The sequence below is a fragment of the Rhinopithecus roxellana genome, chromosome 7, assembly GCF_007565055.1.
Source record: "Rhinopithecus roxellana isolate Shanxi Qingling chromosome 7, ASM756505v1, whole genome shotgun sequence".
In the NCBI taxonomy this organism is placed as follows: Eukaryota; Metazoa; Chordata; class Mammalia; order Primates; family Cercopithecidae; genus Rhinopithecus; species Rhinopithecus roxellana.
Genome location: NC_044555.1, coordinates 93,311,609 through 93,335,086, shown reverse-complemented (window position 1 = coordinate 93,335,086; position 23,478 = coordinate 93,311,609). Strand labels below are relative to the sequence as shown.

At 47.3% G+C, this 23,478-nt stretch overlaps 1 protein-coding gene across 8 annotated transcripts in view; it reads left to right on the top strand.

The window, feature by feature from the left end:
• The window catches only part of SEPTIN6 (septin 6), a 79,929-nt gene that overhangs the window by 5,771 nt on the left and 50,680 nt on the right, over positions 1-23,478 (top strand). For all 8 annotated transcript variants that reach the window (XM_010378044.2, XM_030934757.1, XM_010378041.2 and 5 more), the window contains one exon: positions 12,398-12,512. In XM_010378044.2, the coding sequence (XP_010376346.1) occupies positions 12,398-12,512 (115 nt within the window). The remainder of the gene's footprint in view (positions 1-12,397; positions 12,513-23,478) is intronic.

Sequence of the window (23,478 nt, the reverse complement as noted above, 5' to 3'; positions counted from 1 at the left end):
GGTTTTTGGATGATCAGAGCCATGGTTTAACATTAGCATAAACAATTGAGAAGGGCTTTTAGTTGCATGTACATTAAAACTATTCAAGACAGGTGAGGCCGGGTGCGGTGGCTCACGCCTGTAATCCCAGCACTTTGGGAGGCCGAGGCGGGCAGATCACGAGGTCAGGATATGGAGACCATCCTGGCTAACACGGTGAAACCCCGTCTCTACTAAAAATCAAAAAATTAGCCGGGCATGGTGGCGGGCACCTGTAGTCCCAGCTACTCGGGAGGCTGAGGCAGGAGAATGGCGTGAACTTGGGAGGCGGAGGTTGCAGTGAGCCGAGATTGCGCCATTGCACTCCAGCCTGGGCGACACAGCAAGACTCCATCTCAAAAAAGAAAGAAAGAAAGAAAAAAAAAAAAGACAGATGAAAGAAAGAAAGAAGGAAAAAGAAGAAAGAAGGAAAGCCATGGATAGATGTAACATGTTTCTTTCAGCTATCTCAAAATGCTTCCATCTGTATGATTTCATTTTCCCCAATGGCTTCCTGGACAAGTATTACTGTTCTCTTTATTTAATGCGTGTAGGGAGACCAAGTTACTTAGTCTGAAGTGCTATTGCTGGTCAGTGGGTGATACAATTAAACATCCACCAGATGACACAGATTCCTTGTTTAAAAACACTGGTCTTTTCATGATGTTTCTAAGAAATCAAAATCCTGCCATGGCCTCTCTTCCCCCTCTTTCACTACACTCCCTCAGCACCCCCATAGGACCCAGGGAAGAGTATACTAGGGTGATTCGGAGACTCTCTGATATTAAAAAGATTCTCAGCTTAAATCCAATATAGCACAGTCACGGGTTGTGTGGGTTTTCTTTTTTCTTTCTTTTTTTTTTCTTCTCCATATTGCTTTAAATAAAAATCTTGGAGCCACCAGCCATGTAATGATGGATTATTTTAAGTAACAACTGGGGGGGGGGGGGGCGCAGAATAAATTAGAAACACAGACCCTTCCTCCTCGGTTTGGCAGGAGGAGGCTTCTGCTCTTGGGATTTGAAACCGTGGGTTTCTCTGCTGCCTGCACAGAGGAAGGAGGCCACATGCTCAGGAGGGTGAGAAATAATGTTATCCTCTTCTTCAGTGTCTTCTCATTAGAGGCAGCCATCTGTTGAATTATGCAGCGGGCTGTCAACTGGCCCTGGAGTTGGGTCATCCGTTCCACTCACTTAAAGGTGACCAGGGAAAAGATCTGCAGGTCTTCTCAGCGACAGGCCTCAGGGCTCAGGTTTCCCCTGCCGTGGCCCTCTCTGACCCGGAATGAAGGCCCTGGGGTAACAGGGGCAGAACTCTGTTTTCCTGGCCCTGATGAGGTGTGAGGTCGTGTTCGGTTTCCTTTCACATTGGAGGCCCCCAGCTCTGAACACTGGCGCGGAGGCAGGAACTGGGTTTTTTCAGATCCCCATTAAACAAGACCAGATGGAGGCAGAGGCAAATTCAGGCTCCCCAGAGGGCAGTTGGGCATTCACCCAGAGGCCTGTGGGTAAACCTTTTCTTTTTTAGCAGATTGGAGGTAACAATAGCCAGAACACCTAGAAAACTCTGTTTCAACTGCCTGGCTTCCAGAGAATCTGGCTGGCTTTTGTGGGAAAGTTTCACTCACCCTGAGCAAGGGTCACCCCTGGCCTGAGGTGGGGATATTTGACCTAGACTTAGGCTTGTGTTAGCCTTGGGGTTCTTAAACAGAACTGGGCAGCTGGCCAGGCTGAGGCTTAGGCCGCAGTCAAACGAGAGGGAAATGGGAGGGAAAAGTGGGGAAGTGAGTAGAGAGCAGGAACACACAATGAATGCCTTGCACCGCATTGACTGCTTCAGTTGCCTTCTGTGGGCCAGAACCACCTTGGGGAGCTCACGGGTTTCCAGGTTCGGTTCCTTAACCCTTCTGCCCCTGACCAGCATCAAGCCAGAAGCTCAATGTCCCGGAATTTTACCAGCATAAAGAAACACATGTGCCACTTGAGTCAGCTTTTCCATTTGAGAGTGGCCGTCGGCTCGACAGGGGCCTGGATCCTAGCACTATTCTGTCACTAAATCAGTCTGTGACGTGAGCCAAGTCACTTCCTCTGTGTGAGTCTCTGTTTCCCCTTTTGTGAAACGAAAGGGCTGGATTAGGTGATCTTTAAGGGCGTTTCCAGCTCTAACATCGTATGGTGCTTATGTTTCCTTTTTCTCCAGCCTCATTTCTTTTAGGTCCTTGCCTGCGTCTGCTTCCGAATGAGGTGGCAGAATTGAACCCCACCCCTTCCCTGCTTTGACCCCTTGAGCTGGGTGGGGAGAGAGTTGTAGGGAAGGTCGGTCTATGCTTTTAGCTCAGCAGGCTCTCAGTAAGTGGAACAGAAACAACCCTTCAGATATTGCCTGTCCATGTAGGTGTAGATAGCTATTGTCTTCCTATAAAGGTACATGACAGCTGACTGTTTGTCTATTGAATCCTGCTTTCAATGCAGTAGGAGAGCCGGCTATTTAATGGAATCCTGCTGTGAATCCTTTTATAGAATGAAAAGCCACTCTGGAATTTATCTTGTGTATTAAAATCAGTTTCATCTATTGGATTTGCCAAAAATGGGCCTCCTCCTCTGTCTGGTAAGGATAGTCTGTCTTGTACTTCTTCAGCACAACTGCTCCCCAACTGAAGGGCATTTCTGAGGCCCCTTGGGGGTGCTGCCAGCTTTTGCAGGCCTTATTTCTCCTTAGAACAGCCCTGACATTTCTCTTTCCCATGATAGGGCATTGCTACTACTCAGTTTCCTCTTAGCCTGGCTTAATTCGCATGAGGGACATTCTGATATTTGATGTGTTGGATGCATTTGAGAATTGTTTTTAAAACCTATGGGAACTTGGCCGTGCGCTGTGGTTCACACCTGTAATCTCAGTACTTTAGGAGGCTGAGGTGGGCGGATCACCTGAGGTCAGGAGTTCGAGACCAGCCTGGCCAACATGGCGAAACCCTGTCTTTACTAAAAATACCAAAATTAGCTGGCTGTGGTGGCGGGTGCTTGTAATCCCAGCTACTCGGGAGGCTGAGGTAGGAGAATCAGTCGAACCCTGGAGACGGAGATCGTGCCACTGCACTCCAGCCTGGGAGACAGAGTGAGACTCCATCTCAGGAAAAAAAAAAAAAAACCTCTGGGAACTTATCAGTGCTTTTATGGTTCTTATGACCATATGGTTCTTATGACTGATAATACAGTGGCATCCTTGGCAGCATTGGAGGCAGCAGAGGAAGCTATCAGCTACCTGATTGTTTCATCAAGACTGTTTGCTACATGTTTCAGGATATATTATTTGACTTCTGGTTCACATGAATCATTATAATAAGAAATTATACTGTATGACTATCAGTTATGTATATATTATATATAATAATAAGTTATAATAAGGGGACTGGGCACAGTGGCTCACGCCTATAATCCCAGGACTTTGGGAGGCTGAGGCGGGTGGATCATCTGAAGTCAGGAGTTGGAGACCAGCCTGGCCAACATGGTGATACCCCGTCTCTACCAAAAATACAAAAATTAGCTGGATGTGGTGGCACACACCTGTAATCCCAGCTACTCAGGAGGCTGAGGCAGGAGAATTGCTTGAACCCAGGAGGGGGAGGTTGCAGTGATCGTGCCACTGCACTCCAGCCTGGGTGACAGAGTGAGACACTGTCTCAAAAAAAAAAAAAAATAAATAAATAAAAAGGCAGTTATAATAAGGAGACTAAGAGGGTTTTATTGTATTGCTGGTAAAATAAATGTTTTATATACAATAAAACTGCCTGAAAGCTAAATGCTCTGATGACCCAAATTGTCAAGCAACTTTTGGTTGTAGTTCAAGATTTTTCTAAAATATCTGAGGCCACTTTCCTACCCAGGAAAGTATCATCATAGAATCTTTTTTAAAAAAATAACATTTTCCCTGTTTATAAAAGTAAAATATGCCTATTGTAGGACATTTGGAAAACCCAGAAAAGCAACATCACCTACAATCTCTCTACCCAAAAGAAATCACTGACATTATTTTGGCATGTGTTCTTCTAATCTTTTAAAAAATGCGTACTTTTTCCCTATCATTGGGATGACCCTGTGCATACAGGTTGGTTTCCCTGTTGTTTGCCTTTGGTGAGCATTTCCTTTTGTCATTAAATATTAGAAAACATTTTTCTCGGCTGCTTAATATTCCATCATGTATCACTGAAGTGATGAAACGGATTTCATAGCTTTGGAGATTTGCAGGGTCTTTCAGAGATCAGTGTTCGGGGCTGGGAGTGGAAATGGAGAAAGGGAAGGTGTGAGAGCTTGGGCCCACCAGTAGGTGACTGAAGAGAGTCCAATTTCAGTGTTTCTTTCCTTTCCTAGCATTTTTTTGGTTGTTTGTTTGTTTGTTTGTTTTGAGACAGTCTTCCTCTGTTGCCCAGACTGGAGTGCAGTAGTGCGATCTCAGCTCATTGCAACCTCCACCTCGCGGGCTCAAGCGATTCTCCTGCCTCAGCCTCCCAACTGGCTGGGACTACAGGCATGAGCCAACAAGCCTGGCTAATTTTTGTATTTTTAGTAGAGACGGGTTTTCCCAATGCTGGCCAGGCTGGTTTCGAACTCCTGGCCTCAAGTAATCTGCCCGCCTTGGCCTCCCAAAGTGCTGGGATTAGAGGCATGAGCCACTGCACCTGGCCACTTTCCTAGCATTTGGATGGGAATGGCCAGAGGAGAAAGTTTAGGGACAGCCTAGTCATCAGCAATGAGTTTCAAACTTTTTGCTGTCATTCTTTAGAATGACAGCTACTAACTTAGCCACCCTGGTTTGAAACAGAGGCAGGAAATTCTCCATTGACACAGATGCACCCTCAGTTCCCAGGGGCCTCAAATACGGCTTGCTTACTATCACAGAGGTTGGAAGAGGGGCCGAGGGGAGTGGGGGACAGAGGTGACCTACTTGGGTGCTTAAGGGACTCTTTATTTTCAGTAACAGCCATGAGAGAAAGATGCGCAGCTGGAACCGCCGCAACTTGTTCTTGATAATATGAACCTTACGAATATTCAATTAAAAGACAAAATTGGTGTGTCCTCAGGAGAGGAGGCGGAAGAGAAAGAGAGCAGTGTTTCTGCCTGTGATATGAAACGTGGTATAACGTATTTCAAAACCACAGGTGACTGCAGATGAGGAGAAAACAGGAAATGTAATTGGGGAGGGGAGTGGGGCGCTCTCCCAGTTCTCAGGAGCACTCTTTCATTTGGCCTTCCTTTTAGCTCCTCTCAGACTCTGCATCCTAATTACCCCTGCTGCAAAGTTGAGTGAGAACTCTTCTTTCTTATATTAAAAATGTTTAAAAATTACATGGGTAACGTGTGAATACATTCGTGCTATAAAAGAGTCAAACAACAGGGAAGCATACTGACTACTCCCTTGACTGAGCCCCTATTTCCATCCCCCTCCCCTGAGGTAGCCACGATTGTGGGTTTGGTGGCTGTATTTTCAGTCCTCTTTCTATGTATCCACATACATTTACATGCAAATACACATATACAGGGCTTCTGGGGTATATATGGGCTCATATTGTGCTTATGGTTTACAATTTCTATTTTCTTTTCTTTTCTTTTTTCTTTTTTTTTTTTTTTTTTTTGAGGCGGAGTCTTGCTCTGTTGCCCGGACTGGAGTGCAGTGGCCAGATCTCAGCTCACTACAAGCTCTGCCTCCCGGGTTTATGCCATTCTCCTGCCTCAGCCTCCCAAGTAGCTGGGACTACAGGCGCCCGCCACCTCGCCCGGCTAGTTTTTTTTGTATTTTTAGTAGAGACGGGGTTTCACCGTGTTAGCCAGGATGGTCTCGATCTCCTGACCTCGTGATCCGCCCGTCTCGGCCTCCCAAAGTGCTGGGATTACAGGCTTGAGCCACCGCGCCCGGCCTCTTTTTTTTTTTTTTTTTGAGACAGAGTCTCACTCTGTTGCCCAGGCTGGAGTGCAGTTGCACAATCTTGGCGTACTATATCCTCGACCTACTGGGCTCAAGCAGGCCTCCCACATCAGCCTCCTGGGTAGCTGGGACTACAGGTGTGTGCTAACACACCTGGCTAAGTTTTGTATTTTTTGTAGAGACGGGATTCTGCTGTGTTGCCCAGGCTGGTCTCGAACTCCTGGGCTCAAGTGAGCCACCTGCCTCGACCTCCCAAAATGCTGGGATTACAGTCATGTAATAGCTTCCGTTTTCTTCTATTTTATTACAATCTCCCTATAACTTCTGTTTTCTGTTTTATAATATGTCTTGGAGATATTCACATCAGTACATACAGAACTACCACATTCTTCTTAATGGATGTAGAATATTCCAGAATATGCATGTACCATAATTTGGTTAAATATTTTCCTATTGTTGGACATTTAGGTTGGCTTTTGTTTGTTTGTTTGTTTTTAGTTTTTCAGCATTATAAACTGTGCTATAATAAATTTCCTTGTAATAGATCTTCGTACAGATTCTGAGAGGAGGTTGCAGGGTTAAGAGAGAAGTGCAATTTAAAATGGTGACTTAGGCCACTCCAGCATCTCAGTTCAGGCCTTCAGTATGGTAATATGGCACCACCTGCTACTACAGATGAAAATTTGAGATTTAGTGTCAGACATGCTGGGCCAACTTGCCGGTTCCATCTCCTCTTGGGCACACTGTAGTCAAGGAGCATTCAATTTACTGCAGTCAAAGTAATCAGGCCCTCAGTTAATCAGGCCACCTTAAGGAGAAAGAGGAAAGAGATAAGATATCAGAGATTTAGTAAGAGAGAGGAGGGGAGAAACTTCCAGGGGCTGTGCTGGGGTCAGTGTACATTCAGTTCCATGTCGTGTCCTTTCTACCTTTGCGTATTAAACTCTGAACAATGCGGACCGATATTCATAATGATGACCTTGACATCTTATAAGATTCATCAAAGCGCGGGTGCATAGTGTTTGCCAGACAGGATTTCCTAAAGTAGGAACTATACAAATACATTTTTTTTTTTTTTTTTTTGGAGACAGTCTCACTCTGTCGCCCAGCCTGGAGTGCAGTGGCATGATCCCGGCTCACTGCAAGCTCTGCCTCCTGGGTTCACGCCATTCTCCTGCCTCAGCCTCCCGAATAGCTGGGACTACAGGCATCTGCCACCATGCCCAGCCAATTTTTGTATTTTTAGTAGAGATGGGGTTTCACCATGTTGGCCAGGGTGGTCTTGAACTCCTGACCTCATGATCCACCCGCCTCGGCCCCCCAAAGTGCTGGGATTACAGGCATGAGCCATCGCGCCCGGCCACAAATACATTTTTGAAGCTTTCTTAGCTACAGGGATTGAGACGAAAAGTTTACTGCTTAAATCCCAGTTAGCAAGAAAAACACACTGACCAGGTTCCATGTCCTTTCTTTCCCAAACCCCTCAGTTAATTTAGGTGTATTGGACCCTGGGTAACAGATACAAAAGAAATAAGGATTCTAAAAGTCACCAGTGGCTGGACAATGGTGGCTCACTCTTGTAATCCCAGCACTTTGGAAGGCCGAGGCGACCAGATCACTTGAAGTCAGGAGTTCAAGACCAGCCTGGCCAAAACGGTGAAACCCCATATCTACTAAAAATACAAAAATGAGCTGGGCGTGCTGGTGCACGCCTGTAGTCCCAGCTACTCTGGAGGCTGAGGCAGGAGAATCACTTGAACCCGTGGGCCAAGATTGTGCCACTGCACTCCAGCCTGGACAACAAGAGTGAAACTCCATCTCGAAAAAATAAATAAATAAAATTAACAGTGTTTATATCTGGAGAGTGATATTATGGTTGATTTTGATTTTTCTCCTTTATTATTATCTGTAGGTTCTAAAATTTCTACAGAGAACATCGATTATTTCCACAAAATAAAAAATCTGATAAATGTAATTTTTTTTAGTAACAGCTAATTTGAAACCAGACCCCTTGTCATCCCCACTAAACAAGCGTCTTTTGCTGGCTTTTCTGTGTCTCTCCATAGTGCTGTCAGTCTGAGCTCCCGGGCTTAGACCTTTGCGATTGCTCCCTCTGCCCAATCACTCCTTGAGGTTCATTCTTTCTTTTTTAATTGATTAATTAATTTATTTTTGAGACAGAGTCTCTCTCTGTCCCTTAGGCTGGCTGGAGTGCAGTGGTGCAATCTCGGCTCACTGCAAACTCTGCCTCCTGGGTTCGAGGATTTTCCTGCCTCAGCCTCCTGAGTGGCTGGGATTACAGGCTCCCGCCACCACACCCGGCTAATTTTTGTATTTTTAGTAGAGACGGGGTTTCACCATTTTGGCCAGGCTGGTTTTGAACTCCTGACCTCGTGATCCGCCCTCCTCAGCCTCCCAAAGTGCTGGGATTACAGGCGTGAGCCACCGCGCCCGGCAGAGGCTCATCCCTTCTTTAAGACATCTCTCAAATTTGTTCCTTCTCTTTGAGCCCCAAATCAGGTCCGTTCACACCAACAAGCATTTATTGTCGCAATGCCTAGATGTCACTCTGCTGGCTCAACATTATTGGAGTTATCTCCTCCTATGTCTTCCTGCTCCTAGTCTCTGTCCAATCAAGCAAACACCCTGCAGCTGGAGTGATCTTTTAAAAACACTCCCTGTATCATGGCCCTCCCTGCTCAAATCACTCAAAATCCTCCAAATCCCATTGCTTAGGAAATGAAGTCCATACTTCTGCTTCTTAGGGCTTAGAAAATTCTTTCTTTTGGGTCAGGCATGGTGGCTCCCGCCTGTAATCCCAGCGCTTTGGTAGGCCAAGGTGGGTTGATCACCTGAGGTCAGTAGTTCAAGACCAGCCTGGCCAACATGGCGAAACCCTGTCTCTACTAAAATATACAAAAAATTAGCCAGGTGTGGTGGTGGGCACCCAGCTACTTGGGAGGCTGAGGCAGGAGAATCGCTTGAACCCAGGAGGCGGGGCTTGCAGTGAGCCGAGATCGCGCCACTGCACTCCAGCCTGGGCGACAGGGAGAGACTCCTCAAAAAAAAAAAAAAAGAGAAAAGAAAATTCTTTCTTCTGCTTTTTAGGGCTCTTTACAGCACTGTGCTAGGTGGGAGATAATGGCGGGACATGGGAGGTGTTTGGTAAGTTGTTGGCAATGGAGTAAATCTTTAGGAATAAGGTGTGAAGCTCTTTCCACTACCTTCCACTGTCTTCAGTTTGAAAATTCATTTCCTCTGCTTTTGGCTTTGGAGCACTTGAAGCATCATGGTGCTGAATTTGTTGGAGGCCGGAAGAGGCAGCCAGGGATGATAACAATTGGCTCAGGAAACCTCAACTCTGAGTCCACCTCAATTTCCGATGCCTGCTACATCGGAGGCTCCCTTAAGAAAGCGTGTTAGTTCTCATGTCCCTGACTCCCCTGCAGCATTGGGGACCAAGAACTAGCAGTGGGAATCTTGCATCTTACTTTGTTTGCTTTAATAAAGAGAAGGGGAAATGGGAAGGAGAAGCAGAAAGGGGTGAATGTAGAACAAAGCCTTGAGTGATGTGAACCACTCATGAGGCTCAGCTTTTTTTTTTTTTTTTTTTTTTTGAGACAGAGTCTCGATCTGTCGCCCAGGCTGGAGTGCAGTGGCGCGATCTCCGCTCACTGCAAGCTCCGCCTCCATTCTCCTGCCTCAGCCTCCCGAGTAGCTGGGACTACAGGCGCCCACCACCACTCCCGGCTAATTTTTTGTATTTTTAGTAGAGACAGAGTTTCACCATGTTAGCCAGGATGGTCTCCATCTCCTGACCTCGTGATCCGCCCGCCTCGGCCTCCCAAAGTGGTGGGATTACAGGCGTGAGCCACCGTGCCGGCCAAGATAGGGTCTTGCTCTGTTACCCAGGCTGGAGTGCAATGGCGAGATCATGGCTGACTGCAGCCTCGACCTCCTGGGCTCAGGTGATCCTCCCACTTCAGCCTGCTGAGTAGCTGAGACCACAGGCTCACGCCACCATGCGGGGCTCATTTTTGTATTTTTCTTGTTGTTGAGGTGGGGTTTTGCCATGTTGCTCAGTCTGGTCTCAAACTCCTGGGCTCAAGAGATCCACCCACTTCGGCCTCCCAAAGTGCTGTGATTGCAGGTGTGAACCACTGCACCCAGCCTCAGCTGTCTTCAGGGGGCCCCCTGGGGCAGAAAATATGCCGACTCTCACTGAATGATGGGGTATGGGCTGTCTGTTAAGAGTTCTCCACTGGGAGTGTGTGGGGTGAGACGTGTGAGGGTAATGAACTTGCCACATGGCATTCACGGGCACTAGCCCTGTTGCTTGCCCTCAGAGGATCCAATGACACTGATGGGAGTGAGAGCTAAAGCTGTGTGAAGGGGCTATCTGGGAGCCAGTTCTGACAAAGTTGGCTGCTGAGAGGCTCCTCCACCCTCACAGCCCACCCCTTACAGTGTGAAAATGTGCTCTTATTATGGACCTAGTCTAAAAACTGGTCCAGCCCAGCAGAAGAGCTGTCTGCTTAGTGCAGCCTGGGATGCTGGGCTGGGCCTCCTGGCACTAACCATGCCCTTCTTGGATTGCTCTTGGCATCTTTCTAGTTATGGAAAGCTTGGTGCAGCCCCACCCAACAGAAACTGACTCCTTACATAGTACTCACTTCTTGTCAACTTGACTGTCTCCAGCTTCCCTTCTCTCCTGTCCCCTCCCCTCCCCTGTGGCCGTTGGTTGGTAGTTGGCACATTTCTTGAGTCCACGCAGGCCCCTTTTATGCTTCCCCCTGGCTCCTTGGAATCCTGTCCCAGTTTGAGGCTCCTCCTATTTTGTAAAATCATTAACTATAAGCAGCTTTGGGTCTTGCAGGCAAAGCAAAGGCCCTCTGCTTTCCAGGGCTGGGAGTGGCTTGGCTGACCCTTAGGGAGTCAAGGGACCCAAAGGAAGCACGGAGGCAGCTTCTTGTAGCCATAGGGAGCCACAGTGTTCCATGCAGTACCCTTTAGGCTGGGGGTATAACGATAACCCCACAGTGAATAACAACAGCAGCTACTGCTGATTGAATGCTCACCACATGCTAGGCACTATGCTAAGGGCTTGAGGAGCGTGATCCTGTATAATCCTCACACTCCTACTCAATAGTTTCCAATTTTATGGATGGGGAAAACTTGAGAAGTTTACATAACTTGTCTGAGGGTGACACAGCCAGGAGGTGGCGGAGATGAGGCTGTAACTCACACCTGCCAGATTTCAAAGCCTCTGCTCTTAACCTCTACACTACGCTGCCTTTGTAGATCCTCAAAGTGTCCTAGAGAGAGGAACAATTGCTTTTTTTTTTTTTTTTTTAAAGACAGGATCTTGCTCTGTCGCCTGGGCAGGAGTGCAGTGGTGCCATCATAGCACACTGCAGCCTCTACCTCCTGGACACAAGCAGTCCTCCCACCTCAGCCTCCCAAGTAGCTGGGACTACACAGGCACATGCCACCATGCCCAGCTAATTTTTGATTTTTTTGTAGAGACGTTGTCTCACTGTGTTGCCCAGGCTGGTCTCAAATTCTTTGCCTCAAGTGATCCGCCCACCTTGGCCTCCCAAAGTGTTGGGATTACAGGTGTAAGACATTTTGCCAGTCAATAATTTATTTTATTTTATTTTATTTTTGAGACAGAGTTTCGCTTTTGTTGCCCAGGCTGGAGTGCAGTGGCATGATCTCAGCTCACTGCAACCTCCACCTCCAGGGTTCAAGCAATTCTCCTGCCTCAGCCTCCCAAGTAGCTGGGATTACAGGCACCCGCCACCATGCCCGGCTACTTTTTGTTTTTTTGGTAGAGACAGGGTTTCGCCATGTTGGCCAGGCTGGTGTCGGACTCCTGACCTCAAGTGATCCACCCGCCACGGCCTCCCAAAGTGCTGGGATTACAGGTGTGAGCCACCGCACCCGGCCCAATAATTGCTTTTTAAACCCTTTTCGTAATACTTACTGAACACTTCTGCATGTACTAAGCTCGTTACATGTATTAGCGCTTCTGAGGCTCCCAGTCACCTCTAAGATATGCCATATTATCTCAGATGGCAGATGTGGAAGGAACAGTCTCAGCAAGTTACTCAGCTTGTAAATGACTGGGTGGAGATTTAACCCGAGTCTGTGAACCTCCGGTGCCAGCATTCTCCTCCCCTAACTCCACTCTCCTGCCCCTAATAAGCTCCTCTGTAATTTTCTCTGGAGCTGTGGCGACATTCACTATTGAGCCTAGAGGATGCCTGTCTCCAAGAATCTGTGATTTCCAAGCTGACGGGCCATTTTGCTTTGGAGCAGGGAGTAGCTGAGGGAAGAGATGACACACTGGACCTGGACGGGTGTGACTTCCTTGCACGGCGAACATTTGGATGGAGAAGTGAGACCCAGACTGCTTTTAAGCACATTTTCATTTTCTTCCCCACTCCTTCCAAATTAGGGTGAAGGTTGCCGAACTGTCCCCCTGGCTGGACATGTGGGGTTTGACAGCTTGCCTGACCAGCTGGTGAATAAGTCCGTCAGCCAGGGCTTCTGCTTCAACATCCTGTGCGTGGGTGAGTATTTCCATAGCAGGAAATTCTATTACAGAATATGGATCCTTAATGGCTGGATACGGCTTTGCAGGTAATTAGGTTAAATAGTGTGTCATTCTGATTTAGTTGCGAGAGTGTCTCTCTCGTCTTCTTTTATCTCTCTGCCTGTTTTTTGTAAGCAGATGGCTGTAATTACTTTTTTCCCCTGGCCAGACCAGAGTATAGGGCCATATCTTGGGGGGAACTGAGCTATGTGAGACCCAGTGGAAATTCTGTAAGGGAGCTGGCTGACTCAGTACGGCTGTTGAGTTCATTTTGACTACAGAAGACAGGAGCCAGGGCAGAATTGGGAGGGAGGGGATAGCTGAGGAAAAACGCCTGCCCACCAGCTGTGGGCAGTGGATTGGGTCTGTTTCCTCTGTAGTTTTGCTGTGCTTGGTTTAGTTTGAGCTCAAGTGCAGGCACCACACAGCTGTATGGAACATTCTTTTATTCCCTTTACCTATCTCTCTACCTAGACTTTTTTTTTTTGAGAGGGGTCTCACTATGTTGCCCAGGCTGGTCTTGAACTCCTGAGCTCAAGTAATCCACCCATCTTGGCCTCCCAAAGTGCTATGATTACAGGTGTGAGCCACTGTGCCTGGCTTCTACCTACACATTTAATCTCAACAATGGGAACTGGTCCTAGCCCCCTCTATCTGCTAATCACAGCACAAGTAGAGTGCGGTAATATCTGTGAAATGAATGAATGAGTGAATGTCACAGGAACCATTCATTATACTTTTCACTTTCTCACATTAGCTCTTTGGACATTACCAGGACTCTGCAAAGTGAGCAGAGCAAGTAGCATTTGTATCCTCATGAAACAGGTGGAGACACAGTCTTGGGGAGGATAAGGGACTTAACTGAGGCAACACAGAAGAAGTGGCACCATAATGAGGACTCAGGCCTGGTTGACCCCTTGTTCCTCCCCCTGCTTCTCTTAACTGCTGCCAGCAACATCTCTTGAGCACATGAAGCACTTTGGAAACCACTGAGCACCAATCAGACAAATAGGAGGGATAACAGTTCCTTCTTTAAGAATATCTTTGGCTGGGCGCGGTGGCTCATGCCTGTAATCCCAGCACTTTGGGAGGCCGAGGCAGGAGGATCACGAGGTCAGGAGATCGAGACCATCCTGGCTAACATGGTGAAACCCCGTCTCTACTAAAAATACAAAAAAAAAAAAATTAGCCAGACGTGGTGGCGGGTGCCTGTAGTCCCAACTACTTGGGAGGCTGAGGTGGGAGAATGGCGTGAACCCGGGAGGCGGAGCTTGCAGTGAGCCGAGATCACGTCACTGCCCTCCATCCTGGGCAACAGAGCGAGACTCTGTCTTAAAAAAAAAAAAAAAAAAAAAAATTTTTTCTTAGATCTTAAATATCCCAAATTTGCAAACATGATCATAGCATATAATTTTCACCCTGTAGCATGGGAAAGCATACCTGCATATTTTCAGTGACCTTCTGAACCTTAATGATTAGATAAATACCAGAATAAAGTCGGTTTTTGTACTGGCTGAAACACTCAAACACTTTTGCTAATTGCCTTTTATTTTTGTATGGAGTGTATGGGGAACTTGTTCATGTAGTAGATCTGAACTACTACTAAATTGGTTATTTTACTCTTTAATGTATTCATAATTCTGTTTTTTCTTTCTTTTCTTTTTTTTTTTTTTTGAGACAGAGTCTTGCACTGTCACCCGGACTGGAGCGCAGTGGCGCGATATCAACTCACTGCAACCTCCACCTCCCGGGTTCAAGTGATTCTCCTGCCTCAGCCTCCTGAGTAGCTGGGAATACAGGTGCATGCCACTACGCCCAGCTAATTTCTGTACTTTTAGTGGAGACTGAGTTTCACCATGTTGGCCAGGATGGTCTCAAATTCCTAACCTCAAGTGATCCGCCTGCCTTGGCCTCCCAAACTTCTGGGATTACAGGCATGAGCCACCGCGCCCGGCCTAGAAATTCTGTTTTCTCACTAAGGTCATTCATTTTCTTGGGCTCTTTATCTTTTTTTTTTTCCTCTATCCCCAGCATTCTTTTTCAGGTCACTTTTTGTAAGAGAGTTGCTACACATTCAAGGACAAGTGGAGAACAACAGATGATGGGCAGTTGTTCCCACAAGCTAGGCTCACTCCCTAGCTAAATGGCTCACTCCCACACACCAACTTTGGTTTTGTTGTTGTTGTTGTTTGAGACAAAGTGTCCTTGTGTCACCCAGGCTGTAGTGCAGAGGCTCACTGCAGCCTCAACCTCCCAGGCTCAAGCATTCCTCCCACCTCAACCTCCAAAGTAGCTAGGATTACAGGCATGTGACCAGGCTCATTTTTTTGTAGAGATGAGGTGAGGTCTCACTGTGTTGCCCAGGCTGGTCTCGAACTCCTAAGCTCAAGCGATCCACTTGCCTCGGCCTACCAAAGTGCTGGGATTATAGGCATGAGCCACCGTGCCTGGCCCACATCAACTTTGGAACCTATCAGCTGAAAATAATGTGCTTCAGTTTCAATCAACAGATTTATACTCAAACTTAAAAATTTTTAAGATGTGACTTCTACTATGCATGTCCTTGTTCATAGGGAGAGAAATATACCTGGAGGCATTAGCGAACAAAGCAGTACATTAAAAAAGAAAGAAAGAAAATATGTGCTTCACAGAATTACACATCGAGGGCCTTAGAGTCCAGATCTAGGCTGTTAATTCTTCTAACTAATGGTTATCATTAGGTGCTATTTGGAGAAAAATGTAAAATAACTAGAAGTCATAGTAGTCGACATCAAGTGCAAAGACTATCACATCCAATGTTAGCACTGCCAAATCTCTGTTTAACTAACAAGAGCTCCAATCTTTGGCTGATGGCCAACTTATTTCACCTAATATTTGATTACCACAATATTTCAGCACAAACATATCAGAGTCCCTTGGCATTCTTCCCAGAACTCCATATGACCTGTACTGAAGTTGAGATGAGAAGAGAAATGACAGACCCACTCTAAGCAACCTTGCAACCAGTGCGATTGGGTGAGCTAGTAAGGCTTTAGGAAGGAGGCCATGTGAATTGAAATGGATCTCTGAGGGTGGAAGTGTAGGGTAATTTGATATGTGGAGCACAGGCTCCCCTAGGGCCCAGAGGCAGCCAAGCTCAAGGCAAAGTGGGTGGGAGAAATAGTAATCCCCCATCCTCTAGTTTCCACCTAGACATTGTACAGCTACAACTGCTTCCACTTGCACCTGCTGGGATGAAATTGCTCAAGTGCCCAGCACAAACCCTCCAAGAGGGGAGGAGTAGGAAGGAGATGCTCTCATCCTCAAGGAGTCACAGACTCTCTTTTGCTCCCCACTTGTCAAGTTTCAGGAAATGGCTGCCTCTGTAGCTCCTGTGTTAGACCCGCAGGTGCAACCACTGGATAGGCCAGCTCCGACTGGGTTAATTTCATCCCTGCTCCAAAAAACCCTGCAATGCATGCATCCTGCCCTCTTGCTGTGCTCACCACCCTGTCCTTGCTCAGAGAACCCACAATTTGGGCCAAGGTTATGAGTAGCTTAGAGTAGCTCTGAAGCTGCAGTGTCAGCCCAGCCATGAGGCTGGATCCAGTTGCTGACTAGGCAAAGGGTCCATAGCTGCTGAAGGTGATCTTTTATCTTGCAGAGCTTTTTGTGACCATAGTTCATGCCTACTGCCTGTGTACATTTACTCCCTTAATGACTGTTATAAAAAGATGCTGTTTGGGCATAGAATATATTTCCCCAAAGTATTTTCTTTTCTTTTCTTTTGAGACACAGTCTTACTCTGTTGCCCAGGCTGGAGTGCTGTGGCGTGATCACAGCTCACTGCAGCCTCAACCTCCCAGGCTCAAGCAATCCTCCCACCTCAGCCTCCTGAGTAGCTGGGACTACAGGCACATGCCACCATGCCTGGCTAATTTTTTTTAAATGAAAATTATTGTGTAGAAACAAGATCTCACTATGTTGCCCAGGCTGATCTTGAACTCCTGGGCTCAAGCAATCCTCCCTGCTTGGCCTCTCCCAAAGTCCTGGAATTACAGGCATGAGCCACTGTACCCAGACGTTTCTTTTTCTTGATAGGGCATTTTTGGTGTAAAATTATGGTAGCACTAGCTTCAATTATTAACAGAGACCTAGGATTTTTTTTCACACTATTGTTTAATTTTGTATTTGTAGTAGAGACGGGGTTTCTCCATGTTGATCAGGCTGGTCTCAAACTCCCAACCTCAAGTGATCTGCCTGCCTCGGCCTCCCAAAATGCTGGGATTATAGGCATGAGCCACTGCACCCAGTCGAGAATTTTTAATAATCCAGAACCTAATTTATAGTAAGGATACCAATAAACGGCACCTACAATTATTATTCTTTTTTTTTTTTTGAGACAGAGTCTCACTCTGTCACCCAGGCTGGAGTGGAGTGGCACTATCTCTGCTCACTGCAACCTGCATCTCCCAGGTTCAAGTGATTCTCATGCCTCAGCCTCCATAGTACTTGGGATCACAGGTGTGCACCACCATTCCCAGCTATTTTATTTTGTATTTTTAGTAGAGACAGGGTCTCACCATGTTGGCCAGGCTGGTCTCGAACTCTTGACCTCAAGTGATTCACCCACCTTGACCTCCCAAAGTGCTGGGATTATAGGCATAAGCCACTGCACCTGGCCTATTATTCTTCTTAGAGGACTAGGCACATGAGTGTGAGCATATTATGATTCCTCTCCAATATATTCTCTAGGGTTGACCGTAATTACCATAGAGGTGAGGTTCCTCTTTCTCCCCATAAAAACACATATACTAGTCCCTTAGCTTTGGAAATTTCAAGGATCCCTTGATTCTAGATACAGTACAGAATGCCTCAGAGGAACCACCAGAGCCAACAGTACAAATATTCTGGGACCCGTTACTTTGCACTCCTGGGAACAAGCCCCAGAGAGACTCATCCATCCAGATGCTCCAGTAGCAGTCATGGCTGTGAGGAGCACAAAGGGTCATAATGATAATATTTACTTTGAAGCTGCTCAGGATTCCAGGCTCAATTGGGCTCTGTTGAACATGGAAAAAAACAGTCACACAAGAGAAGCAGGATTGAGGCTTGCTGCAGGAGAAGGGAAAGGGCAGCTAGCATTCTATCAAGGCCAAGGATCAATTGTTTTATACCTTCATCTCTGGGAAAGGCCAGCTGCTCAATCGTCTAAAACAGGCCGCCAGCAGTGGTGTGCTGGTCAACGTCACAGCCCATCTCAGGAGAAAAACTGTTGTGGTTTGAAGCATCTGCTCATTTCCTTGGTGTTATTACTCCTGCCATGGCTGCTGTTAAGCTACCAACATGACATCACTGCATGTGGGCTTGGAAAGAGATGCAGGAAGCGGACAAGCTGGCTCCAGCACACCACTGCATGCGAGGCCTCTGCAAAATCAGGAAGGAGAAGGGACAAGGTCACAGAACCAGGCATGACCTTGTCCCTTTCCATAGGCTTCCTTAGCCAACCGGAGTTCCTGGAGTGTTTCCTTTTGGGCACCTCCCTGTTAAACTCAGAGACATTTCTCTGGGTTCAACATTCAGAACTGGAAGAGACTTTAGGTCCACAAGAACAGGGATTGTGGCTGTCTTGTTCATTGCTGTATCTGCAGCTCCTGTAACTGTGCCTGGCTCCTATTAGAGGCTTCATAAATACTCGTTGAATGACTGAGTGAACAAACATATCACACCTATGTGTCTCGCTAGAGCACATTGGTTAAAAGCATGGACTCCAGCATCAGCCTGCCTGGATTCAAATGCTGGCTCTGCCACTTACTAGTTTGTGACCTTGGACTAGTTACTTCCTCCACATTTTATTATTACTAGTTTCTAAAATAGATCTATTATTCTAAGTGAAGTAACTCAGGAATGGAAAACCAAACATTGTATGTTCTCGTAAGTGGGAGCTAAGCTATGAGGATGCAAAGGCATAAGAATAACACAATGGACTTTGGGGACTCAGGGGGAAAGGGTGGGAAGGGGGTAAAGAATAAAAGACTACAAATTGGGTTCAGTGTATACTGGTCAGGAGATGGGTGCATCAAAATCTCACACATCACCACTAAATAACTTACTCATGTAACCAAACACCACCTGTCCCCCAAAAACCTATGGAAATAAAAAGTAAAACAGAGACAGGGTCTATGTTGGTCAGGCTGGTCTCGAACTCTGGCCTCAACTGATCCTCCTGCTTCAACCTCCCAAAGTGCTGGGATTACAGGCATAAGCCACCGTGCCCGGCCCCTCCACATTTTATAGATGAGGAAAGTAAGGTGCAGAGATGCTGAGGAACTGGTGCAAATTTACACAGCTAGTAAGTGGCTTGGTTAACCCATCTAAAAATTGAGGACAAATAGTAACATCTACCTCATAGGCTTGCTGTGAGGAATCAATAAGAAAATACATGTAAAAAACTTACAGCAGTGACTGTAAACAATAGCTGTTATTACCAACCCTCTCATTTTATAGAAAAAGAGACTGGGACCCAGAGAGGGGAAAGAGCTCAGTTCATGTCACACAGTAATTTAGCAATAACCTGGCTAGAAGTCTTTTCTTTTTCTCTCTCTTGCTCTCTGTCTCTCTCTCTCTCTCGCTCTCTCTCTCTGTCTTTCCTTTGCTTTCTTAGACGGGGTCTCGCTCTGTCACCCAGACTGGGGTGTAGTGGTGAGATCTCGGCTCACTGCAACCTCTGCCTCCCGGGTTCTAACGATTCTCCACCCTCAGCCTCCCGAGTAGCTGGGATTACAGGAGCCTGCCACCATGCCCGGCTAATTTTTGTGTTTTTAGTAGAGACGGGGTTTCACCATGTTGGCCAGGCTGGTCTCCAACTCCTGACCTCAGGTGATCTACCCGCCTCGACTTCCCAAAGTGCTGGGATTACAGGCCTGAGCCACCATGCCCCGCAAGAGTATAGTTTGAAAAAAACATATTTCATAGTACTCATATATGTTTAAAAATGTTTTTAAAACTGTTGTTTCTAGAATACTACCTACATTAAGCAAAGTGAGATGAAAGCCTCTTGGCTGGTGGAGCATGCATTAAAAACCTTACTATCCACTTGGAGGAGCTCTGGGAGGGCTGGGAGAAGAGGAGTGAGAAATTGACCCCTCGGGACTCCTCAGGTTTCCTGCTGGAATCTAATTGCCAAGTCCCCACCTTCCTGCAGGGGCGTGGAATCTGCTGACCCCATCCCAGTTAGGTCATGTGTGCCTCCCCCTCACAACACACTCACACTCAGTACTGGGCCCAGGGCAGCTGTGGGAGGGACAGCATCCTCGGCTCAGGCTGGGTCTGTGCCAGTCATTGAGAGAAAGCCTCCCCGACCCCCAGGCTCCACACTGATGGAAAACTGGAACAGGAGCTCTCGATAGCCATAGGACGAGCTCGCTTGATTTTCTGCCCTCTCTACGATTGCATGTATCTCAATTCCCTAGACACCTGGGTGTTCTTTTCTTCCAGACGTTCGTTATTTGGCATCTAATTTCCACAGCCCTTTTGTGCCAGCAGGCATTTGGGTGGCCATTTCTCCTGCTGTTCCTCCCAGCTTCCTGTCCTGCCCTGCCCGGCCCCCATTCCTCCAGCTGTGCAAACAGGGTGGGTCCCTCACGCTGCAGTGCTGCCCCTGAGGCCTTCTGTGTGAACCTTGGGTTAGGCACTCCCGGGGGTACTGGAAGGTGCCCCATCTCCTGCTGTCTGAGAATTCTTAGGATCGGGGAGTCAGGGTACCCACTCTGGGTGCTGGGGAAACAGGACCCCCCCCTCCCTAGGAGCTACAGGGCATTCAGCAGGGAGCTCATGGAACAGAAGGGTTTGGGAGTCGGTGGTAAGGATGGTTCTGTTCCATGAGCTCCCTTCTGTTCCATGGGAGGGAGTTGGGGGTAAGGATGTACATGGAAAATTCATCAGGCACACAGGAAGATGAGCTAAACTGTAGCTCAAACCTCAGTGCCCTTGAGAGGGGAGGTGAGTTAGGATGTGAGAGCCATACTGTGTTCCCACCTCTAAGGTGCTGGCCCCATTTGCAGTTAAGGTGCCCTTCAAATTTGGATGAGGTGGGGTGTGATACATTCCACTGCTTGGCCAAGTCTGCCACCTCCCATGGCAAAGGCCCCACCTCATAAAATTCTTCTTGGGACCCAAATACTTCCTGTTTCTTTAGGGGAGGAAAAAGGGGGCCTCTTCTTCAAGAGTCTTTGCTGCTAATGGATATAGCAGACCCTGGTTTGAAACATGATCTGTGTGAGGAACCATTTCCCCACACTCTGGCAATTTACCAAGTTAGTCAGACCTGGCTATGAAATTGGGCTGGGGGGCCGGGTAGCCAGACTGAATTGAATGTTCTCCTTGTTCTCCCTTCCTCTCCCTGTCTCCCTCCTGTCTCTTATCTCTTCTCTCTCTCTCCCTTCTCTTTGTCTACACACAGAAAACTCTCATCATACACAGATATTTTAAAAGGCACCTCCTGCATTCATAGCTCATTATTTGGGATAAAAGAAGCAGGCTAGGCCAGGCGCAGTGGCTCACGCCTGTAATCCCAACGCTTTGGGAGGCCGAGGCGGGCAGATCACAAGGTCAGGAGATCAAGACCATCCTGGCTAACATGGTGAAACCCCGTCTCTACTAAAAATACAAAAAATTAGCTGGGCGTGGTGGCGGGTGCCTGTAGTCCCAGCTACTCGGGAGGCTGAGGCAGGAGAATGGCGTGAACCCGGGAGGCGGAGCTTGCAGTGATGCGAGATCACGCCACTGCACTCCAGCCTGGGTGACAGAGCAAGACTCCATCTCAAAAAAAAGAAAAGAAAAAAAAAAAAGAAGCAGGCTAGACACACCCAGAGGGGGAGGGAAGATGGAGCATTTTCAGTTCTACATCATGTAGCTCTAACCCTAGCCCTGAACCACCCTGCAGATGTGTGCTTTTGGTCCCAAGGTGGGATTTGGCAGGCCACAATTTGCCCAATGCAAACCCAGTCCCGACTGTGAGGAGAAGTCGAGGCTCACATCCCCCCTGGGCTGGGGAGAGGAGAGGGAAAAACAGGGATGATGATAGCAGAATAAATGGGAGGGTAGTCTTTGTCTTCAAAGGGCAGGCCAGAGTAATTAATGATATCCTCTCTTCGTAGTGCCCGCCTCTCTACTGACTCTTTAATTCCTGGTATTCCTGAGTCACTTGGGGTGGGCTCAGGGGTCAAATACAGTTGGGATCTATAGAGATTATAAGCAGTTTTAGTGCCCAGCCCAGTTTGTGGCCTCATATCAGATTCCTGTTTAGCTCCCTTGTCACCAACTCCTGACTTCTTGTGATGTCCCATTCCCTGAAGTCTCGTTGGCTCCTGACAGTGGCTTGCTGTCCCTTGATCTCCCAGGAATAAGCTCCCAAAACCCTCACCAGTCTGCCACAGCCCTTCCCCTACTTGTTTCCCCAGTGTGAAGTTCAAGACTTTAAAAATTCCAATGGTTTGATTTATTAGTATCTCGCAGCCTAGTAGTTAAACAAATAAATGGCTAGTTTGTTTAAAATTTAAGGATAAGGGCCAGGCGCGGTGGCTCATGCCTGTAATCCCAGCACTTTGGGAGGCTGAGGCAGGTGGGTCACCAGAGGTCAGGAGCTTGAGACCAGCCGAGCCAGCATGGTGAAACCTCATCTCGACTAAAAATACAAACATTAGCCAGGCATGGCGGCCGGCGCCTGTAATCCCAGCTACTTGGGAGGCTGAGGCAGGAGAATCACTTAAACCCGGGAGACAGAGACTGCAGTGAGCTGAGATTGTGCCACTGCACTCAGCCTGAGCGACAGAGCGAGACACTGTATCAAAAAAAAAAAAAAGAAAAAAGAAAAAGAAAAAAAGAAGAAGAATTTTTGTGGCCTGCTAAGTCTCCCCACCCCACCCCTTAGTTAAAAATGGTCTCACCGAAAGTTCAACCATTCAACCAGGATGGGAGGATAAGCCAGGAGCCTGCACAGTTTTCACCACTGGGAGGCACATCTGGGGCATCCCCAGAAGGCTGTTTAGGCTTGGCAGGGAGGAGAGGCGGGGACTGGAATGAGAGGATACTTGTTTGACAAGGGACCACTGTTTAATTTTTTTTTTTTTTTTTTTTGAGATGGAGTCTCACTCTTTTGCCCAGACTGGAGTGCAATGGCATGATCTCAGCTCACTGCAATCTCCGCCTCCCCTGGTTCAAGTAATTCTCCTGCCTCAGCCTTTCAGTAGCTGGGCTTACAGGCGGTTTGCCACCATGCCTGGCTAAATTGTGTATGTATAATATATTTTTTTGGTAGAGACAGCGTTTCACAATGTTGGCCAGGCTGGTCTTGAACTCCTAACCTCAAGTGATCTGCCTGCTTCAGGCTTCCAAAGTGGTGGGATTACAGGCGTGAGCCACCATGCCTGGCCACCGCTGTTCTTTTAAAAAAAAATTTAAAATACTCCTTTAATTTTTATGACAAAAACTATGCATAGTCCATTTAGAAAACTTGGGAAATACAGAAAAGCATAAAGAAAGGGATGAAAACCACACATAAGGTCACCACTCAGAGATAGCCATTGATGAGTATATTGTATTTCCTTCCAGTCTTTTTTTTTCTAGGCATAGCTATACCTCTCCATCACTGCCTATAACAATTTCTTTTTCTGACTATAAAAGCAACGTATACTCGGCCAGGTGCGGTGGCTAACGCTTGTAATCCCAGCACTTTGGGAGGCCGAGGCGGGTGGATCACAAGGTCAGGAGCTTGAGACTAGCCTGGCCAAGATGGTGAAACCCCATCTCTACTAAAAACACAAAAATTAGCCAGTCACTGTGGTGGGGGCCTGTAATCCCAGCTACTCAGGAGGCTGAGGCAGGAGAATCACTTGAACCCGGGAGGTAGAGGTTGCAGTGAGCCGAGATCGCGCCATTGCGCTCTAGCCTGGGTGACAGAGCAA